Source organism: Xenopus laevis, chromosome 6L (genome assembly GCF_017654675.1).
Source record: "Xenopus laevis strain J_2021 chromosome 6L, Xenopus_laevis_v10.1, whole genome shotgun sequence".
NCBI lineage: Eukaryota > Metazoa > Chordata > Amphibia > Anura > Pipidae > Xenopus > Xenopus laevis.
In genome coordinates, this window is record NC_054381.1 from 109,984,251 (window position 1) to 110,006,615 (window position 22,365).

A 22,365-nucleotide genomic window follows, 5' to 3' on the forward strand; every position below is an offset into this window, starting at 1 on the left:
TCCTTTTTTTGCCACCCCTGGTAACCAGCAAGCTGCCTCATTGGCACAGCACCCATAGCTTCTTGTCTCTCTCTTTTTGCCTCAAGGACAACCAGGGCAATGTGGGACATTTAAACAGCTATGTGGGACAGGGGGTATACAAAATTTACCCTTGCCCCTATTTGCAGTCGTCCATGGTTGTAGGTAGTATCAGGGACAATAAGCAAATGTGAACTATTTACATATTCTGTACATCCCCCCAAATGGCACATGTTCTGATATTTTTGGTGGTGGTGCTGGTGGAACGGGTGACTCTGTCTCACCAGCCTCCAGGGACCTCCAGTAGATCGATTCAAAAAATGGATAGTCCTTAATACGGCTAATGAATGCCTTCCGGTCTACAGGATATGCAAATATTAAATTCACAGTAAAAGCTAAGCTCAAGTTTTGTGGCCTAAATGTTATTCCTAGCTCCTTCCTCTGTCCTATATCCATGTTGATGTTTGAATATTTGTTGTAGAAAACCCAATAGGAAGTTTATGAGAAAAAGACAAGGCACAATGTGTGGTCAGTGGTCCCTTATGTCTGTATAAAGTCAGCCAAACGAATAGATTTTCCAATGAAAAATATATGTACAGTACTGTATGTCTTAATGGGCCTGACAGATTTTTTTATATATTAAGAATGAATATGTTATATTGAACATGGCAAGTATTATTAACCTGTGCATTGAGACCCTTAAGTAGAGTAAAAGGGCTTTCTGCATCAGATAGGACAGCTATTGCATCTCCTATCTGGAGATGGGAAGGCCATCTATGATAAGACAATAATTCAAATTCTTTAAAAAAAATTCCCTTTTCTCTGTAATAATAAAAAAGTGCCTTGTACTTGATGGCTACTAAGCTGCATGAATCCATATTGGTGGCAAAACAATCCTAAAATGTTCAAAAGTACCATTTCCATCTGAAATCTACCTGACAGCAATATTAGTGTATTTCTATTGAAACAAATGACTGGCTGAACTTGGAAGTTTGGGTGCTTCTCTGAAGAACATGTGGGCCATAAAGTAGCAGGGTGACTACAATATGAAATCTTAGTAAAACAAGGTAACCATTATTGAGTGTGCATCTAATCTATTTCTTCTAATCTATCATCAATCTATTCATACATACTGTATATATTACAATGGTACGTACGTATAAGTGTTTTTTAAAAACATTTATGAAATAACTTGTTTCCCACATAGGGATAATTATTATAATAAATATATGTATATATTTTCTCTTATTTAGGAGGCAGTGAGTTGCTTGCTTCATACCTGAGTTTTATCCATAGCAACTATAGTGGTAAAAGTGCAGGTTATAGTGTTTGTGCTTATAAATCTATACATTAGATTAGTATTTTAAAACCTCTGGAGAGCCAGCAGCTTGATAGGTGTAGACAATATTAAAGGATTTTTCCCTTAGTCTTTCCTTTTTATTTTGAGTGTTTTTAAGTGTTAGTGCTTTCACATCTGTAAAAAATTATAATCTCAGTTAAGAGGGGTGTTTATACTTGGGTGTTGGATTTTACTGTGAGTTAATATCAAGCATTGACCCTATATTAATCATTATAATAATTCTGTTTTAGTGCATGCCGCATCCTTAGGGGCTGTAGCTTAGTAATATCACTATACACTGATGGTATGTAGCTATATCTGGTACCCATGCAGTGTCCCAGATGCACTACTTAGAGTGGTTTAGAGCAGGTCAGTAATATTTTCCATAAAACCACTTCCTCAAAACAGCACTCCGGCTATAAAGCTATGATAGACTCAGTCCCACAGGTTCCCTCATTAAAATGGATATAAAGCTAATAAATTGTCACTGGGAGCATGGTATTTACTATTTGGTATTTATTTTGCCACATTTTCAGCAAGGGCATTCTAGGCCCCATCCATCTCAGAATGACACATTATTTTGCATAGTACAGTAGGGCTCTGGTAAGAAGGCATAGAAACTTGCGCATTACAGCACCATTCAGAACCCCAAGTAATCATCTGAGGGGACATTAGAGGGGCAAATGTGTGGAGAGGTATGCTGTTACTCCAGAAACGCTGAATGTGGGGGCATAGCCAGGTCATATGTAGGAAATCCGCCAGTTCAGCTTGGCAAATGTGGCAGTTACTGTTGTCCCTTCTGCCAAATGTGTGCAGTTTCATCGGTATAGATTGTTGGTCGCCTGTTCCCATTGGTCTTCTTCCAGAGTTCCCAATGTATCCTGCCATTTAAGCCCTAGTGGCCACACTTGGAACTCGGGGAGTTTAGTAAAGTGAATTAGATTGGAGTTGGAGTGGAAGGTTTGGTGAGAGGAGTGGGGGTCAGCCCCTGTTGTATGGAGTGCTGTTGTCCAGGCCCTCTGGGCTGTAGTTATTGCTGCCAAATCGCTAGGTATATCAGCACCCTGTAGGGAGCATTTTGCATGGCTTCCAATGAGCCTAGAAATGAGGCCAGCGTTTGGCACCAACCACCAGTGCATGTACGCTGCTTGTGATGCCAAGTAGTAGGCCCTGAGGTTTGGCAGTGCCAGGCCCCCACTGTGAAGCAGAGTATAGAGCACCTCCTTGGCTATTCTGGGGGTCTTGCTGTTTCAGATAAATGCAGTTATAACAAGTAAATCATTTACTAAGTTTAAAATAAATATGACTACATAACCTGTACAGGTACGGGATCTGTTATCCAGAAAAATTATGGAAAGACCACCTCACATAGACTGCATTTTAAACAATTCAACATTTTAAAACATATTCCATTATTCCCTGTAATAACAAAACAGTACATTGTACTTGATTCCAACTAAGATATAATAAAGCCTTATTGACGGCAAAGCAATCCTAATAGGTATATTTAATATTTAAATTATTTTTAGTAGACAAAGTATGATAATCCAAATTATGGAAAGGTCCCTTAAATTTTGGATCACAAGTCCCATACCTGTAATGCATAAGGAATGTTGTATGGGAAAACCTACTGCTGTAATTGTGTTAAAAAAGATAAAAATAAACATCTAGAAATCATTACACATGTCTATGGTACTGAGTGCCTTGGCACTGGGAAGGATCTGGAAAAGAAGGATATGGGTTTCTCTTACAACTGATGCACAAATAAAATTGGAAGAATTCAGTTTGTAATAATCCAAGAAAAGTTTCCATGAGCCTTTTGGCTTTTGAATGAGACACAACAGAGAGTTGCTTACTAATATACATTCCCTCAATAAATCATTTTCTGTTTAAGGGGTTCCATTTTCATCCATACACAAGTTTCAGTTGTGATCCCTAAATTGTTTTAGGTCTATGGCACATAGGGCATATTGACCATGCTGCCATTTGTAGGAAAAGAAGTGGCAGTTAAAACACCCTTGTTCATCTGTCTCCACTGATTGCAGCGGCGTAACTAGAGTTTAGGGGTACGCTCCATGCAGACAAACATGAGGGCCCTCCCTCAGAGGGCTAATGAAGCATACTCTGCCTGGTAGATGCATTCCTCACAACATGTACAAAATAGAAAAAAAGAAACAAAGATCTGCTGTGTGTAGCAATAAATATAAATAAAATTGGGCATGCCCATTTGTGGCTACACCACAAGTACTAATGGGCATTTTACAAAAACACCCCTTTTCCATGTTTGGAATAGCAGCATCAGAAGTACAAAGTGCACCAGAAGGCAGACACAGTTGCCCCCATCATTTCAAAACACTGTGGCACCTGCATTTTATGTGAATAAGATCAGTACTGTAAAGGCCAATGAGCACTCTATTAACCCCAGACATGCTAGTTTGATCACTGCATAAATTAAACGCTTAAAGCATTACTTTACTCAAGATTCCAATGGGGACTGGGGAGCTGTGAGCAGTGTTGTCTGGTGGGGAGACACCCCCAGGGTGGTTTATACCACTGACTGAATGAGACTAACTTGTGGTGAGAGATGGACTTTTGCTCAAATATGCTAGTGAATGCACTACACACACGTAGGGTTGCCACCTTTTCCAGAAAAAAATACCGGCCTTCCTATATATTTATCATTTTTCCCTATTAATAACATTGGGATCAACCATCATTTTTATCAGCCAGGCCGGTAAAATACCGGCCAGGTGGCAACCCTACACACACGGCACTTCTCACTGAGGAGCTTTAGCAGTGGTGACAGGTGGCAGTTGAATTCCAACCTTTTCTGTTGGAGAGCAGTGGTGTGTTATTTGCCTTAGACTCAAACATTTTCCTGTTGACAAAGGTTAGAATAAGGATGTTTTGGATGTACCCATGATTTGAGGCTCTTTATTAGTTAATTAAAATATATTAATGAATACATTCATTTTCATGATAATCTGAAAACTGCATCCATCACCTTCTGTTTCATCTTTGCTAACCCTTGCCTCCTTGCAAGAAATAGCTGCTGGTGGTACAGAAGTTTTGGGAATGGAATTATTAAAACTTTTTGCAATTTAACAAATTTGTCCACACTTAAAATATTTCAAGGCTTCTCCTTCATTGATACATATGAGGGCTTGGAGGTGAAAAATTGTATTTTAAGTAATGTAGCATACATTTCTACAGCTGTAACTCTGCATTTCAGGATTTATTTTGCTCCTTAAAGCAATTAATGATTTTAGTAAATGAATACAACAGTGTATTGGAACTTCAATTTATGTGTCATTCTTCAAACTGCTCTATTGTCACCATGACATCCATGGGCTAATCTCCAGGCTCTTTTGTGTTAGACAGAGGCCTAAATACTATGGTTTCAGACACAGAAACATTCATGGCATTTGCCTGCTTCTCTATAGTGAATTGAAAAATGTTATACTCTTCCTCAATATCACTCATTTTCATCACAATCAACCTCTTATTCACTTTCAGTAAAGGTGTTGTTCACATTTGAGTTACTTTTTAGTATGACGTAGCCGTAGAGAGTGATTTTCTGAGACAACTTAAAACTAGTTTTCATTTTTTATTATTTGTGTTTTTTGAGTTATTTAGCTTTTGATTCAGCAGCTTTCCAGTTTGCGAATCCAGCAATCTGTTTTTTCAACAGACCTTCTATTACAACTGTTAAAAATTAGTAAAAAAAGAATTATGTTCAGTCACCGGACAGTCTGTATGTATGTACATTATATTTTTATTACACGTTACTACTTGTGCACACAGTGCTATACATTGAAAGAATACACGAACAGAGCAATACAATAATAGAATACATTAATAATACTAATAATAGCAACAATACATTAATAGAACAAACAAGGGTAAATAATAAAATAAAAACTTTTATAGGTTTGCAGGAATAACAAAACAGAGTGCAATACATTATAATTTATTCTCATTTTGTTTTGTCCTTATGCTATATTAAACAAATGAAAGATGTATATTTATAGACTTAAGAATATCATACATAAATACTGGCCAGCAAAACAGCATTGTGACATCATGTACCTTGTGACCAGCAGAACACCAGCATTATGACATCACACAATATACAAGCCTTACACTACTTTCAGTGTGCAGTAGTTGTGAAGTTCAGATCATTGATCTTCACGCTGCTGAAAAGACCATTTTTAGCACATCTACTAAACATAACAGTAAGTACCCAAATGTATATTTTATTTGTGTCCCTATTCTACATTACACATATAAAAGATGTATATTTATAGATTTAAGAATATCATACATAAATACTGGCCAGCAAAACAGCATTGTGACATCATGTACCTTGTGACCACCAGAACACCAGCATTATGACATCATAGTATACAAGTCTTACACTGCATTTAGTTACTTTCATTGTGCAGTAAGTGTGAAGTTCAGATCGTTGATCTTCACGCTGCTGAAAATACCATTTTTAGCACATCTACAAAACATAACTGTAAGTACCCAAATGTATATTTTATTTGTGTCCCTATTCTATTTTACACATATGAAAGATGTATATTTATAGACTTAAGAATATCATACATAAATACTGGCCTGTTGCCAGCAAAACAGCACTGTGACATCATGTACCATGTGACCAACAGAACACCAGCATTATGAGATCACAGTATACAAGCCTTACACTGCATTTAGTTACTTTCAGTGTGCAGTAGTTGTGAAGTTCAGATCATTGATCTTCACGCTGCTGAAAAGACCATTTTTAGCACATCTACTAAACATAACTGTAAGTACCCAAATGTATATTTTATTGTGTCCCTATTCTATTTTACACATATGAAAGATGTATATTTATAGATTTAAGAATATTATACATAAATACTGGCCAGCAAAACAGCATTGTGACATCATGTACCTTGTGACCACCAGAACACCAGCATTATGACATCACAGTATACAAGCCTTACACTGCATTTAGTTACTTTCATTGTGCAGTAAGTGTGAAGTTCAGATAGTTGATCTTCACGCTGCTGAAAAGACCATTTTTATCATATCTACTAAACATAACTGTAAGTACCCAAATGTATATTTTATTGTGTCCCTATTCTATTTTACACATATGAAAGATGTATATTTATAGACTTAAAGAGATACTGACACCTGAAATTAAACTTTTTTTTACATCTATTATAGTATTGGCTTTGCAAGATACTTCTAACTTTGCCATAAAGTATTTGCATGATGCTTTTACATTACCTGTCTGATCCCCCATGTTCCTGTATGAGGGGGCTGCCATATTTGTGCAGCAGGAGTCCGTTAGCATTAGAAACTGTAACTAACAGGCTGAGATGGGACAGTCAGGTTGGCAAAGTCAGAGTGTCAGAGTGTCAGAGAGTCAGGTTTAGGAACTTCAACTAACAATTATATACAAAAACAAACCTCTCAGCAAAAAATGATCAACATGACCTTTAGGTAACATTTAGGGGCCGATTCACTAAGCTCGAGTGAAGTATTCGAATGAAAAATACTTCGAATTTCGAAGTATTTTTTGGGTACTTCGACCATCGAATGGGCTAATTCGACCTTCGACTACGACCTTCGACTTCGATTCGAACGATTCAACGAAAAATCGTTCGACTATTCGACCATTCGATAGTCGAAGTACTTTCCCTTTAAAAAAAACTTCGACCCCCTACTTCGGCAGATAAAACCTACCGAAGTCAATGTTAGCCTATGGGGAAGGTCCCCATAGGCTTGCTAAACTTTTTTTGATCGAAGGATTTTCCTTCGATCGTTGGATTAAAATCCTTCGAATCGTTCGATTCGAAGGATTTAATCGTTCGATCGAACGAAAAATCCTTCGATCGATCGAACGCAGGATTAGCGCTAAATCGTTCGACTTCGATATTCGAAGTCGAACGATTTCAATTCGAGGGTCGAATTTCGAAGTATTTTTTACTTCGAAATTCGACCCTTAGTGAATCTGCCCCTTAATGTACATTCATATGCTAAAATTTATTTTTTAGTGTCAGTATCACTTTAAGAATATCATACATAAATACTGGCCTGTTGCCAGCAAAACAGCACTGTGACATCATGTACCATGTGACCAACAGAACACCAGCACTATGACATCACAATATACAAGCCTTACATCTGCATTTGCACTTTCATTGTGCAGTAAGTGTGAAGTTCAGATAGTTGATCTTCACGCTGCTGAAAATACAATTTTTAGCACATCTACTAAACATAACAGTAAGTACCCAAATGTATATGGAAATATTACATACAGTAGTATCTCGATTACAACTTTTCAATGGAACATGTTAAATGTAATTTAAAATGGGAAAAGAATAATTTCAGGGAAAAGTTAAATGGGTTTGGGGCATAGATTCCAAATCAACTTGACAGTAGAGTAAAAGGCATAAAAGAAGAAACAATAACGAATCAGCATACTTGCATAAAGATAAAAATTAGAGTTCAGAACTAGAAAAAGGAAACTGCATGGCATATATATATTTCTGAGCACACACAGCATTTATGTTAATTGTGTTTCTAAGATACTGAACAGAATTAAAAAATACAAATGTTTAGTCTAAAATCTAAATTATTATTTTACTTGCCTCATTATTATTTCTAAGCCCCACCATTGTGATTTGATTTTTCAGAATGTTTCACTTTAAACTTTCTTTTCTTCATTCTTTCCACAGAAAACACAATCATATGATGTCAAACCTACATATTGTTTTACGGATTATCCTTTTAGGACTTTACCATCTGTGCTACTATGCTACATCAGGTAAGTAGGGAAAAAATAACTCAAAATATAAAATGTGGCTCACCTTCAAGTTAACCTTTAGTATGTTATAGATGGCCAATTCTTAGCAAGTGGTGTTTATGTTTTATAGTTTTTTTTTTATTTGCCTTCTTCTTCAGACTCTTTCCAGCTCTTAAATGGGGATCAATGACCCCTGCAGCCCAAAAACTACTGCTCTGCAAAGCTACAATTTTATTATCGTTCATTTTATAAATAACGTTTTTATTCATGCCCTTTCCAATTCATCTTCAGCCTCTCATTCAAATCCCTGCCTGGTTGCTAGAGTGATTTAGACCCTAGCAATCAAACAAAAAGCAAAATAACAAAAAAAAACACAAATAAAAAAAATGAAGGCCAGTGGCAAATTGCCTTACAATATCATATCATTAGTTTGAAGGTGAACAATCCTTTTAAAGCAATACATCTTAGTTACTGTCAACTAAAGTAAATTACTATTTAATGGTTTATTAAAGACTAAAGTACTTTACTTTATTAATCACCAGTAAAAATAGTAAATATTTGTATATTAACTCATTTTCAGTAAATAAAGTGTGGATTTGATTTGTTAGTTTGTTATAAATAAAGTTAGAGTATTTTCATAGAGTATAAAAGGGCTGCTACACAATTACGCTACTTTAAAAAAGTAGGCAATGCCCCCAGCTCACCGTAAGTATTTAGGAAGGCTGCAGAGTCCTCAAGTGTTTCCCAGAACTTCCAGCATATTTCCCAATAATATTGATGTCAGCCCCTACTACAAAAAAGTTAAAATAATAGTCTTTATTGGTTTACTTAAAAATAGGCAGAAGGATCAAACACTTAGGGGCACATTTACATAGGGTCGAATATTGAGGGTTAATTAACCCTCGATATTTGACTGTCGAAGTTAAATCCTTCGACTTCGAAGATCAAACGATTTTTCTTCTACCAAAAAAAGCTTAGAAAGCCTATGGGGACTTTCCCCATAGGCTAACATTGTTCGGTAGGTTTTAGGCGGCGAAGTAGGGGGTCGAAGTTTTTTTTAAAGAGACAGTACTTTGACTATCAAATGGTCGAATAGTTGAACGATTTCTAGTTCGAATCGTTCGATTCGTAGTCGAAGGTTGAAGTAGCCAATTTGATGGTCGAAGTAGCCAAAAAAAACATTCGAAATTCAAAGTTTTTTTTATTCTATTCCTTCACTCGAGCTAAGTAAATGTGCCCCCTAATGTGTTCTGGGCTCTGGCACCTTTTATCATGTTCGACTTTAAAAGATGATTACATTTTTGGATACACCTGCAGTCTATCTTTTCCTATAAGTATGGTTTGCCAGCCCACAGAAACTGTAATGCCACCCCTTTCTTTGAAATTTTCTTCTCTGCTGAGTTTTATCTTTCTATTATCACCAGGAATTTGACTAGTAAAATGAGCCCTGCAGCATGTGAATTACAGTAGCGTTGACTTATAAAAAATACATTACAGGATCACTAACACCATGTTTTTCTGTAGCAGTAGCACAGGAAGAAGAGGCACAAAGTTATTATGATGACGATTCTCGGCAAGCCATAAATGCACAGGATTATAATGAGGCAAACCAAATCTCTTGGTCGGGAGAATCCCAATTCTCTAGGAGTCTAGACATAAGAGAAGGCATATATATTATTTCAATAATTATCCTGATTATCCTTTCAACAATAGGAGGTGTTGGATGGTAAGCTATATAATCTAGAAATTAGTTGTGGGGACTACAGCTCCAGATCATATCTTTCAGTGCAATTCTATTACTATTTTTGGTTGGTTTGGGGGGGTCAAAGGGACAGAACAACCCGATTATTCAGCATGAAGTAACTAAATAGAGCTACTGCTGAACATACTTTTGCCTATTGTTTTAATTCAGAAATATCTTTGGTTTTTGTTATTTCTTCCACTAAATAGGGCAAAGACAATAAGTTAAAAATCACTTTCTAATTGGCGGCTTTTACTGGGTCACTGTTGAATAGGAGAAGAATAGATTAGGAGTACACAGATAAATCCATTACATTTTGAACACATGTTGAGCAAAGTTGTATTTAGTTGTATATTGACCCTGAAAATTATGGGAGCTGGGGCTATACATTCTTGCCTTTAAGGGGTTAAAAGTACTGCTAGAAAGGATTTTGAGAGTTGAAAATAAAAACTCACTTCCTTTGTTTGTTTAGGCTTCTGTATTTACACCTCATGTTACGCCAACAACCTTTTTTCATAATGAAAACAAATGAATTACAAGGACAGGATTTAGAGCAGGAATCAATGCAGGAATCAAAGCAGGAATCAAAGCTGCCTACAACAAGAAGGTATGGGAGGCTTCTATGCTTCAATGGCTTTTTTTATAGTTTTTTTTTAATAAAGCTGATCCCGTTCTATATATACCGTAATCTAAGTAGCTTCATATAGGGTGAACGAATCTGTCTTTCAGTATAAATAAACACTACTACTGCATTACGAAATCTAAGTTTGAAATGATAGACAGCAACAACTACATTCTGTAGCATTTGCCAGTCCATTCATCACAGACATATAACAAATACATATTTTATCAACTTTTCACTCACTTTCTGTTTGAACAGCATTCCTAAAGTGCATTTTGAGGATGAAACAAAACCTGAGTCGGAAAAGGGCTTATCTGAGGAAGAAGAAATAGAAGAAGAAATGGAAGAAGAAGAAAAACCAAAGCAAGCAGCACCATTGAAAGCACCCATTGCTGCTAAATATTCACAGTGAGTATGCTAAGCTTTGTCTACATATCCTATACAAAAAAAATTGAAATCAGTAAAAATTGCATACAGACACCTATACTTTTTATAAGAAGTGACAATATTCATATTCGGCAATCTAAAGAAATCAATATTTGTAATTTACTTCTTATATTGGGGGAGTCTATAAATGTTTTTTTTTAGGACCAAGAAGAGAAAGAGTTAGATTTGGGAATAATGAGGAGAGTGTGTACTTGAAGATGGGGCATTTGATAGAGTATTAGGGTAAGGGTAGTATTAAGAACAGTGGAGTTCTTACATAAGTGAGAAATAAAGGCAGATTATGATTTGCTTCACAAGCTGTAGAATCAGAAAAAGAAGATTGTCAAATAATATTGATATTAATATTTTAAGTGATCATGGTCAGTAACATAGTTATTCTGGGTGGGTACTACAGATGGGTGTCAGCCTGGTGCTACACCATGACCAGTGTACACCAGTGTACGGTGTGTACGCCCCTGATCATGGTGTATTATTTTTTTATATTTTCAAAAAACAATTATGTATATAATATTAAAAAAGGAGCAGCAGCTGTGAAATACAGATAGCTGCTATGCAACCTACATCATTTTATATAGATATATCTTTGCTGTCTTACACCTTTATGACAATAAATCTTTTATTGTGCAGGATACAGTTTTATAAATGGAAAGAAAGGACCCATTTGCAGAAGAAACATGTAGTTCCAGGCAAAGATTATATGCAACCCCTTACCAGAATCACTCCTTGCCTCACAATTTCTGAATATAATGGGTGAGTTTGCTTATTCTTCGTTGTTTGTTTGCATTTCTACAAACGTTATCCTATACAGGATTCGTTGGTGTTAAGAATGATTCATGTATTTATTATGCTTGTTTATGGGGAATAAAAAGGGAAACTAAGAACTCAATCATGATTTGGGATAACCTGGCCCAGTGTTAGGACTGGATCTGGAAACAGATTAATAAGAATTTTATTTAAATCAGCTTTAAGTAGGTCTCAATTGCTATTGAAATTCAAAACTTAGGATAACACATATAATTATAACGATACATTATCAAAGGCTATTTGATACTAAGCTCTATAGTTAGTATAGGTATGGGTATATAGAATTTAATTAAAAGTAGGGAGGGGTGTGTGTATGGATGCTGGGTTTTCATTTGGAGGGGTTGAACTTGATGGACTTTGTCTTTTTTCAACCCAATTTAACTATGTAACTATTATTTAGAAATGCTAGTCTGGTGGTAGGAGTGAAAGACAAATGCAGGGTATTTACTTTTCCTTTTCATTGTGCAGGACAACATTTTATAAATGGAAAGAGAAGACCTATTCTGGGAAGGAACAAGCTTTACCAGGCAAAGCTGTATTGATGCCACCAAGTCCGACACTTTCTACTGCCGAACATGAGGCGTGAGTTTCACACATAAGATTCTGAACTGCAGAACGATGGGAATGTTCAGTGTTAGCAATATGGAGGGCATTAACATATATCCAAGTTTTAATGCTTGGAACGATACAGGAAACATGTTGGGGGATAACTTGGACTTACTGGTTAGGGTGGAGCTAAAAATATAAAGATGAAGATTAAAATGGGATAAATAAGTTTAAAAATGTAAGTAAGGTTCATGTACTGTTTAAAGGCATAATTAGGTATAGGCATCTGCATCTGGTAAAAAAGATTGGTGAATTAGTAAATTAAGCTTGCTGGTTGAGCAGTGTAAAAGACTGACTTAATAAAGACAACATTCACTACAGTACTGAACTGAGACGAAGCCTTCTACATATTTGCATCCATATCAGATACTTATTCTAGGACTTTTAGCTGTTTCACACAGTCCACAAGTGTATTTATAGTTCCTTTCTTTGTGCAGGATAAACGTTCATCAATCACAAGAGAAGGCACATTCTGAGAAGAAAGAAGTAGTTCCAGCCAAAGCCAAAGTGAAACACACTAAGAAAGTTCCTAAGTAGTCACCTATGGCGATTACTTCATGAATTTTGCTTTTGATTCTGAAAGACAAGACAGAGCATGTGCATGGCCAATTCTGGACGGGAGCCATGCGGGTTGGTGGAGGGAGCTCTGGTTAGTGCTGAGCAAAAGCTGAGCACTAAAGCCAAGAAATAAAATCTGTTAAAATTACTGTGAGTGGCTGTATAGTGTTTTCTATATATTTGTTTGGGTTGTTTTCTTTGTATACTAATGAATGCTAACTATGTTTGTACATAAAATCTGACAAAATAAATTTCCAAAATACTACTTTCATGTGTAAGGTCTCATTATTTTTCGAGGAGGAGGAGGGATGCTGGTTTTAGGTGAGGACAAGTGGAAGGGTCTCTTAGATATCACAAAGGGTAGGGAGAGCATTTTAAGTTACCAATGAATAATGTAAATAATTTATTTAAATGAATAAAGAATGTATTCCTGCTGTGTGCTTTAACCAGTATTCCTTTTGAATGACAATATATAGTGAATAGAAAAACCTAAAATAGTAGAAACTGACTGCTGTGTGTTTTTGAGGGTTACCTGGCTGACTCAGGGAAACTGCTTTCAATCTCAGCCTGGCAATTACAGACCAGTAAGTTTGACATCCATGATTGGCAAGTTATTTGAGGGCATATTAAAGGATCACATTCAAAATTATGTTCTGGAGAATGGCATTATGAACAGCAATCAGCACAGCATTCTGAAGGTTAGGGTTGCAGTAACATTTTTTAGTAGATTTATTTAGATTTTGCCAAAATATTTGATCTACAAACGACTGCTTTATAAACAAAGATCTGTTGGTAATATTGTTTGAACATGGATAGGAAACTGGCTACATGATCATGTACAGAGGATGGATGTTAATGGTACATTCTCTACTTGGAAAGATTTTCATAGCATGGTCCCAAAGGGTTATGTTAATACTGCAGAGAAAGATGCCAGGTTCCAAGTTTGTAGTTAGACTACATTTATTAAAGAAGTTGTTAGTCTCTTTAAGACACGTAGTAACTTTGGCAACTAATTTCTGCCGGTGATAAATCACATATTTAGAAAGGATTCCAATATCGAACCAATGGCAGACACTATAGGCCTCCTTGGGGTTGGGGTGTCTTCTATATTTTAAGCAAGATATATAGTATAGGGGTCTGAGTAAAATCTGTGATTATCAATTCTTTAGTAGTTTTATCTATAATGCCAGATGAACATGCGCTGTATCTATCTTTTTTTCTCCAATATAGCAGTAGTGTCTGAATCAGTGGGGGCACAGCAGACTGGAAATTTTAGCTGGCAAATTACTTCTGCATTGTACTTAACCTGATTCATAATAACCACTGCTCCACCCTTGTGAACCATTTTAATTACAATTTTGTTATGTTTTTTTAAAGAAGACAATGCCATATTTGCATTGCCAGAAAGGTTTTGGCTGCGAGTATATGCCAGGCATTTTTACTTCATCTGTAACCACCTGCCTAAAGGTGTCCAGGGCGCTACTTGATATATCAGGGGATGTACATACTTTTTTCTTAAATTCACCTAATTTAGACTGGGCACCAGCAAAACACTTTTTACAGATTAAAGAACAGATTATATAAATACACATATGAAAGATGTATATTTATAGATTTAAGAATATCATACATAAATACTGGCCTGTTGCCAGTAAAACAGCACTGTGACATCATGTACCATGTGACCAACAGAACACCAGAACTATGACATCACAATATACAAGCCTTACATCTGCATTTGCACTTTCATTGTGCAGTAAGTGTGAAGTTCAGATCGTTGATCTTCACGCTGCTGAAAAGACCATTTTTAGCATATCTACTAAACATAACTGTAAGTACCCAAATGTATATTTTATTGTGTCTCTATTCTATTTTAAAAATCCAAAAATATATTCCCAGTCAATACTTTCAAAGTGAAAAAGTCACTCTTTATTTAGCATAAATATTAAAAAGTAGGCATACAGACCAACTGATGCTCCGCCTTACGCGTTTCGCACCCACAGGCACTTATTCATAGGCATTACTGTTGTTACATTTGGTCACAAAATTTATACCCCAGGAAATCCCTCCCCAAACGTTAAAACCAATCACGTGTTGCCACCTCACGTTTCTTTTCTTAAAGCAACATACATATCTTATCAAATTGGTCATATTAGCATTGTTTCTCTGCCTATACTCTGTTACATCTCAGAACTATGTTCTATTAGGATACCCACATTTACACAAGCATTTAAATGGCAATCACTGCCCCATTACATTAGGTTCTCTCTCCTAATATTATTATTTGTATATGTCACATTCTTTTATCTGCCCCATACAGCTCTATATATCTACCTCGTTATACACATAACCAATTACATTATAGTTTACGTAAAACATGTTACATCAAACTCGTAGTTCAAACCAAGTGGTAACCGAGTATGCAAATAAAAAATCCAAAACAGTTCTATTTTTGCTAACAACCCTGCCAAATTTCCTCCTCTACTACCCAATCTTATTTTTTCTATTCCCTGTACAGAAAAGTATGCTACATCACTTCCATTACATTTTGAAAAATGTCTCGTTATATTACTCTTTTCAACTGTTTTTGGCCTATTCTATTTTACACATATGAAAGATGTATATTTATAGACTTAAGAATATCATACATAAATACTGGCCTGTTGCCAGCAAAACAGCACTGTGACATCATGTACCATGTGACCAACAGAACACCAGCACTATGACATCACAATATACAAGCCTTACATCTGCATTTACACTTTCATTGTGCAGTAAGTGTGAAGTTCAGATAGTTGATCTTCACGCTGCTGAAAATACCATTTTTATCATATCTACTAAACATAACTGTAAGTACCCAAATGTATATTTTATTGTGTCCCTATTCTATTTTACACATATGAAAGATGTATATTTATAGACTTAAAGAGATACTGACACCTGAAATTAAACTTTTTTTTACATCTATTATAGTATTGGCTTTGCAAGATACTTCTAACTTTGCCATAAAGTATTTGCATGATGCTTTTACATTACCTGTCTGATCCCCCATGTTCCTGTATGAGGGGGCTGCCATATTTGTGCAGCAGGAGTCCGTTAGCATTAGAAACTGTAACTAACAGGCTGAGATGGGACAGTCAGGTTGGCAAAGTCAGAGTGTCAGAGAGTCAGGTTTAGGAACTTCAACTAACAATTATATACAAAAACAAACCTCTCAGCAAAAATACAAAAACAAACCTCTCAGCAAAAAATGATCAACATGACCTTTAGGTAACATTTAATGTACATTCATATGCTAAAATTTATTTTTTAGTGTCAGTACCACTTTAAGAATATCATACATAAATACTGGCCTGTTGCCAGCAAAACAGCACTGTGACATCATGTACCATGTGACCAACAGAACACCAGCACTATGACATCACAATATACAAGCCTTACATCTTCATTTGCACTTTCATTGTGCAGTAAGTGTGAAGTTCAGATCGTTGATCTTCACGCTGCTGAAAAGACCATTTTTAGCACATCTACTAAACATAACAGTAAGTACCCAAATGTATATGGAAATATTACATACAGTAGTATCTCGATTACAACTTTTCAATGGAACATGTTAAATGTAATTTAAAATGGGAAAAGAATAATTTCAGGGAAAAGTTAAATGGGTTTGGGGCATAGATTCCAAATCAGCTTGACAGTAGAGTAAAAGGCATAAAAGAAGAAACAATAACGAATCAGCATACTTGCATAAAGATAAAAATTAGAGTTCAGAACTAGAAAAAGGAAACGACATGCATATATATTTCTGAGCACACACAGCATTTATGTTAATTGTGTTTCTAAGATACTGAACAGAATTAAAAAATACAAATGTTTATTTATTATTATTTTACTTGCCTCATTATTATTTCTAAGCCCCACCATTGTGATTTGATTTTTCAGAATGTTTCACTTTAAACTTTCTTTTCTTCATTCTTTCCACAGAAAACACAATCATATGATGTCAAACCTACATATTGTTTTACGGATTATCCTTTTAGGACTTTACCATCTGTGCTACTATGCTACATCAGGTAAGTAGGGAAAAAATAACTCAAAATATAAAATGTGGCTCACCTTCAAGTTAACCTTTAGTATGTTATAGATGGCCAATTCTTAGCAAGTGGTGTTTATGTTTTATAGTTTTTTTTTAATTTGCCTTCTTCTTCAGACTCTTTCCAGCTCTTAAATGGGGATCAATGACCCCTGCAGCCCAAAAACTACTGCTCTGCAAAGCTACAATTTTATTATCGTTCATTTTTATAAATAACCTTTTTATTCAGGCCCTTTCCAATTCATCTTCAGCCTCTCATTCAAATCCCTGCCTGGTTGCTAGAGTGATTTAGACCCTAGCAATCAAACAAAAGGCAAAATAACACAAATAAACACAAATAAAAAAAATGAAGGCCTGTGGCAAATTGCCTTACAATATCATATCATTAGTTTGAAGGTGAACAATCCTTTTAAAGCAATACATCTTAGTTACTGTCAACTAAAGTAAATTACTATTTAATGGTTTATTAAAGACTAAAGTACTTTACTTTATTAATCACCAGTAAAAATAGTAAATATTTGTATATTAACTCATTTTCAGTAAATAAAGTGTGGATTTGATTTGTTAGTTTGTCATAAATAAAGTTAGAGTATTTTCATAGAGTATAAAAGGGCTGCTACACAATTACGCTACTTTAAAAAAGTAGGCAATGCCCCCAGCTCACCGTAAGTATTTAGGGAGGCTGCAGAGTCCTCAAGTGTTTCCCAGAACTTCCAGCATATTTCCCAATAATATTGATGTCAGCCCCTACTACAAAAAAGTTAAAATAATATTCTTTATTGGTTTACTTAAAAATAGGCAGAAGGATCAAACACCTAGGGGCACATTTACATAGGGTCGAATATTGAGGGTTAATTAACCCTCGATATTCGACTGTCGAAGTTAAATCCTTCGACTTCGAATATCGAAGTCGAAGGATTTACCGCAATTCGTTCGTTCGCACGAAAATTCTAAGGATTTTAATCCATAGATCGAACGATTTTTCTTCGACCAAAAAAAGCTTAGAAAGCCTATGGGGACTTTCCCCATAGGCTAACATTGAGGTTCGGTAGGTTTTAGGCGGCGAAGTAGGGGGTCGAAGTTTTTTTTAAAGAGACAGTACTTTGACTATCGAATGGTCGAATAGTTGATTGATTTTTAGTTTGAATCGTTCGATTCGTAGTCGAAGGTTGAAGTAGCCAATTTGATGGTCGAAGTAGCCAAAAAAAACATTCGAAATTCGAAGTTTTTTTTATTCTATTCCTTCACTCGAGCTAAGTAAATGTGCCCCCTAATGTGTTCTGGGCTCTGGCACCTTTTATCATGTTCGACTTTAAAAGATGATTACATTTTTGGATACACCTGCAGTCTATCTTTTCCTATAAGTATGGTTTGCCAGCCCACAGAAACTGTAATGCCACCCCTTTCTTTGAAATTTTCTTCTCTGCTGAGTTTTATCTTTCTATTATCACCAGGAATTTGACTAGTAAAATGAGCCCTGCAGCATGTGAATTACAGTAGCGTTGACTTATAAAAAATACATTACAGGATCACTAACACCATGTTTTTCTGTAGCAGTAGCACAGGAAGAAGAGGCACAAAGTTATTATGATGACGATTCTCGGCAAGCCATAAATGCACAGGATTATAATGAGGCAAACCAAATCTCTTGGTCGGGAGAATCCCAATTCTCTAGGAGTCTAGACATAAGAGAAGGCATATATATTATTTCAATAATTATCCTGATTATCCTTTCAACAATAGGAGGTGTTGGATGGTAAGCTATATAATCTAGAAATTAGTTGTGGGGACTACAGCTCCAGATCATATCTTTCAGTGCAATTCTATTACTATTTTTGGTTGGTTTGGGGTGGTCAAAGGGACAGAACAACCCGATTATTCAGAATGAAGTAACTAAATAGAGCTACTGCTGAACATACTTTTGCCTATTGTTTTAATTTAGAAATATCTTTGGTTTTTGTTATTTCTTCCACTAAATAGGGCAAAGACAATAAGTTAAAAATCACTTTCTAATTGGCGGCTTTTAATGGGTCACTGTTGAATAGGAGAAGAATAGATTAGGAGTACACAGATAAATCCATTACATTTTGAACACATGTTGAGCAAAGTTGTATTTAGTTGTATATTGACCCTGAAAATTATGGGAGCTGGGGCTATACATTCTTGCCTTTAAGGGGTTAAAAGTACTGCTAGAAAGGATTTTGAGAGTTGAAAATAAAAACTCACTTCCTTTGTTTGTTTAGGCTTCTGTATTTACACCTCATGTTACGCCAACAACCTTTTTTCATAATGAAAACAAATGAATTACAAGGACAGGATTTAAAGCAGGAATCAATGCAGGAATCAAAGCAGGAATCAAAGCTGCCTACAACAAGAAGGTATGGGAGGCTTCTATGCTTCAATTGCTTTTTTTATAGTTTTTTTTTAATAAAGCTGATCCCGTTCTATATATACCGTAATCTAAGTAGCTTCATATAGGGTGAACGAATCTGTCTTTCAGTATAAATAAACACTACTACTGCATTACGAAATCTAAGTTTGAAATGATTATCCATCAAAGTTTCCTGGACCAGAACAAAAATAGACAGCAACAACTACATTCTGTAGCATTTGCCAGTCCATTCATCACAGACATATAACAAATACATATTTTATCAACTTTTCACTCACTTTCTGTTTGAACAGCATTCCTAAAGTGCATTTTGAGGATGAAACAAAACCTGAGTCGGAAAAGGGCTTATCTGAGGAAGAAGAAATAGAAGAAGAAGAACCAAAGCAAGCAGCACCATTGAAAGCACCCGTTGCTGCTAAATATTCACAGTGAGTATGCTAAGCTTTGTCTACATATCCTATACAAAAAAAATTGAAATCAGTAAAAATTGTATACAGACACCTATACTTTTTATAAGAAGTGACAATATTCATATTCGGCAATCTAAAGAAATCAATATTTGTAATTTACTTCTTATATTGGGGGAGTCTATAAATGTTTTTTATTAGGACCAAGAAGAGAAAGAGTTAGATTTGGGAATAATGAAGAGAGTGTGTACTTGAAGGTGGGGCTTTTGATAGAGTATTAGGGTAAGGGTAGTATTAAGAACAGTGGAGTTCTTACATAAGTGAGAAATAAAGGCAGATTATGATTTGCTTCACAAGCTGTAGAATCAGAAAAAGAAGATTGTCAAATAATATTGATATTAATATTTTAAGTGATCATGGTCAGTAACATAGTTATTCTGGGTGGGTACTACAGATGGGTGTCAGCCTGGTGCTACACCATGACCAGTGTACACCAGTGTACACCAGTGTACGGTGTACGCCCCTGATCATGGTGTATTTTTTTAGATTTTCAAAAAACAATTATGTATATAATATTATAAAAGGAGCAGCATCTGTGAAATACAGATAGCTGCTATGCAACCTACATAATTTTATATAGATATATCTTTGCTGTCTTACACCTTTATGACAATAAATCTTTTATTGTGCAGGATACAGTTTTATAAATGGAAAGAAAGGACCCATTTGCAGAAGAAACATGTAGTTCCAGGCAAAGATTATATGCAACCCCTTACCAGAATCACTCCTTGCCTCACAATTTCTGAATATAATGGGTGAGTTTGCTTATTCTTCGTTGTTTGTTTGCATTTCTACAAACGTTATCCTATACAGGATTCGTTGGTTATAAGAATGATTCATGTATTTATTATGCTTGTTTATGGGGAATAAAAAGAAAAACTAAGAACTCAATCATGATTTGGGATAACCTGGCCCAGTGTTAGGACTGGATCTGGAAACAGATTAATAAGAATTTTATTTAAATCAGCTTTAAGTAGGGCTCAATTGCTATTGAAATTCAAAACTTAGTATAACACATATAATTATAACGATACATTATCAAAGGCTATTTGATACTAAGCTCTATAGTTAGTATAGGTATGAGTATATAGAATTTGATTAAAAGTAGGGAGGGGTGTGTGTATGGATGCTGGGCTTTCATTTGGAGGGGTTGAACTTGATAGACTTTGTCTTTTTTCAACCCAATTTAACTATGTAACTATTATTTAGAAATGCTAGTCTGGTGGTAGGAGTGAAAGACAAATGCAGGGTATTTACTTTTCCTTTTCATTGTGCAGGACAACATTTTATAAATGGAAAGAGAAGACCTATTCTGGGAAGGAACAAGCTTTACCAGGCAAAGCTGTATTGATGCCACAAAGGCCGTCACTTTCTACTGCCGAACATGAGGCGTGAGTTTCACACATAAGATTCTGAACTGCAGAACGATGGGAATGTTCATTGTTAGCAATATGGAGGGCATTAACATATATCCAAGATTTAATACTTATGGGAAATAAGAGTACAAGCAGTGATAGGAACGATACAGGAAACATGTTGGGGGATAACTTGGACTTACTGGTTAGGGTGGAGCTAAAAGTATAAAGATGAATATTAAAATGGGATAAATAAGTTTAAAAATGTAAGTAAGGTTCATGTACTGTTTAAAGGCATAATTAGGTATAGGCATCTGCATCTAGTAAAAAAGATTGGTGAATTAGTAAATTAAGCTTGATGGTTGAGCAGTGTAAAAGACTGACTTAATAAAGACAACATTCACTACAGTACTGAACTGAGACAAAGCCTTCTACATATTTGAATCCATATCAGATACTTATTCTAGGACTTTTAGCTGTTTCACACAGTCCACAAGTGTATTTACAGTTCATTTCTTTGTGCAGGATAAACGTTCATGAATCACAAGAGAAGGCACATTCTGAGAAGAAAGAAGTAGTTCCAGCCAAAGCCAAAGTGAAACACACTAAGAAAGTTCCTAAGTAGTCACCTATGGCGATTACTTCATGAATTTTGCTTTTGATTCTGAAAGACAAGACAGAGCATGTGCATGGCCAATTCTGGACGGGAGCCATGCGGGTTGGTGGAGGGAGCTCTGGTTAGTGCTGAGCAAAAGCTGAGCACTAAAGCCAAGAAATAAAATCTGTTAAAATTACTGTGAGTGGCTGTATAGTGTTTTCTATATATTTGTTTGGGTTGTTTTCTTTGTATACTAATGAATGCTAACTATGTTTGTACATAAAATCTGACAAAATAAATTTCCAAAATACTACTTTCATGTGTAAGGTCTCATTATTTTTCGAGGAGGAGGAGGGATGCTGGTTTTAGGTGAGGACAAGTGGAAGGGTCTCTTAGATATCACAAAGGGTAGGGAGAGCATTTTAAGTTACCAATGAATAATGTAAATAATTTATTTAAATGAATAAAGAATGTATTCCTGCTGTGTGCTTTAACCAGTATTCCTTTTGAATGACAATATATA

At 35.6% G+C, this 22,365-nt stretch overlaps 2 protein-coding genes across 2 annotated transcripts; both read left to right on the plus strand.

Annotated features, from left to right (window-relative positions):
- Positions 1 to 8,075: 8,075 nt before the first annotated feature.
- Positions 8,076 to 13,389, plus strand: LOC121394710. The gene is made up of 7 exons (XM_041566357.1): positions 8,076 to 8,180; positions 9,684 to 9,885; positions 10,373 to 10,507; positions 10,781 to 10,930; positions 11,597 to 11,719; positions 12,242 to 12,355; positions 12,817 to 13,389. The coding sequence occupies exons 1-7, from the start codon at positions 8,105 to 8,107 to the stop codon at positions 12,914 to 12,916; spliced, it is 900 nt and encodes a 299-aa protein (XP_041422291.1). The 5' UTR covers positions 8,076 to 8,104; the 3' UTR covers positions 12,917 to 13,389.
- Positions 13,390 to 16,905: 3,516 nt separating this feature from the next.
- LOC121394477 lies at positions 16,906 to 22,342 on the plus strand. Its single transcript, XM_041565633.1, has 7 exons — positions 16,906 to 17,010; positions 18,585 to 18,786; positions 19,274 to 19,471; positions 19,716 to 19,850; positions 20,522 to 20,644; positions 21,167 to 21,280; positions 21,770 to 22,342. The coding sequence occupies exons 1-7, from the start codon at positions 16,935 to 16,937 to the stop codon at positions 21,867 to 21,869; spliced, it is 948 nt and encodes a 315-aa protein (XP_041421567.1). The 5' UTR covers positions 16,906 to 16,934; the 3' UTR covers positions 21,870 to 22,342.
- The last annotated feature ends 23 nt before the right edge of the window (positions 22,343 to 22,365 follow it).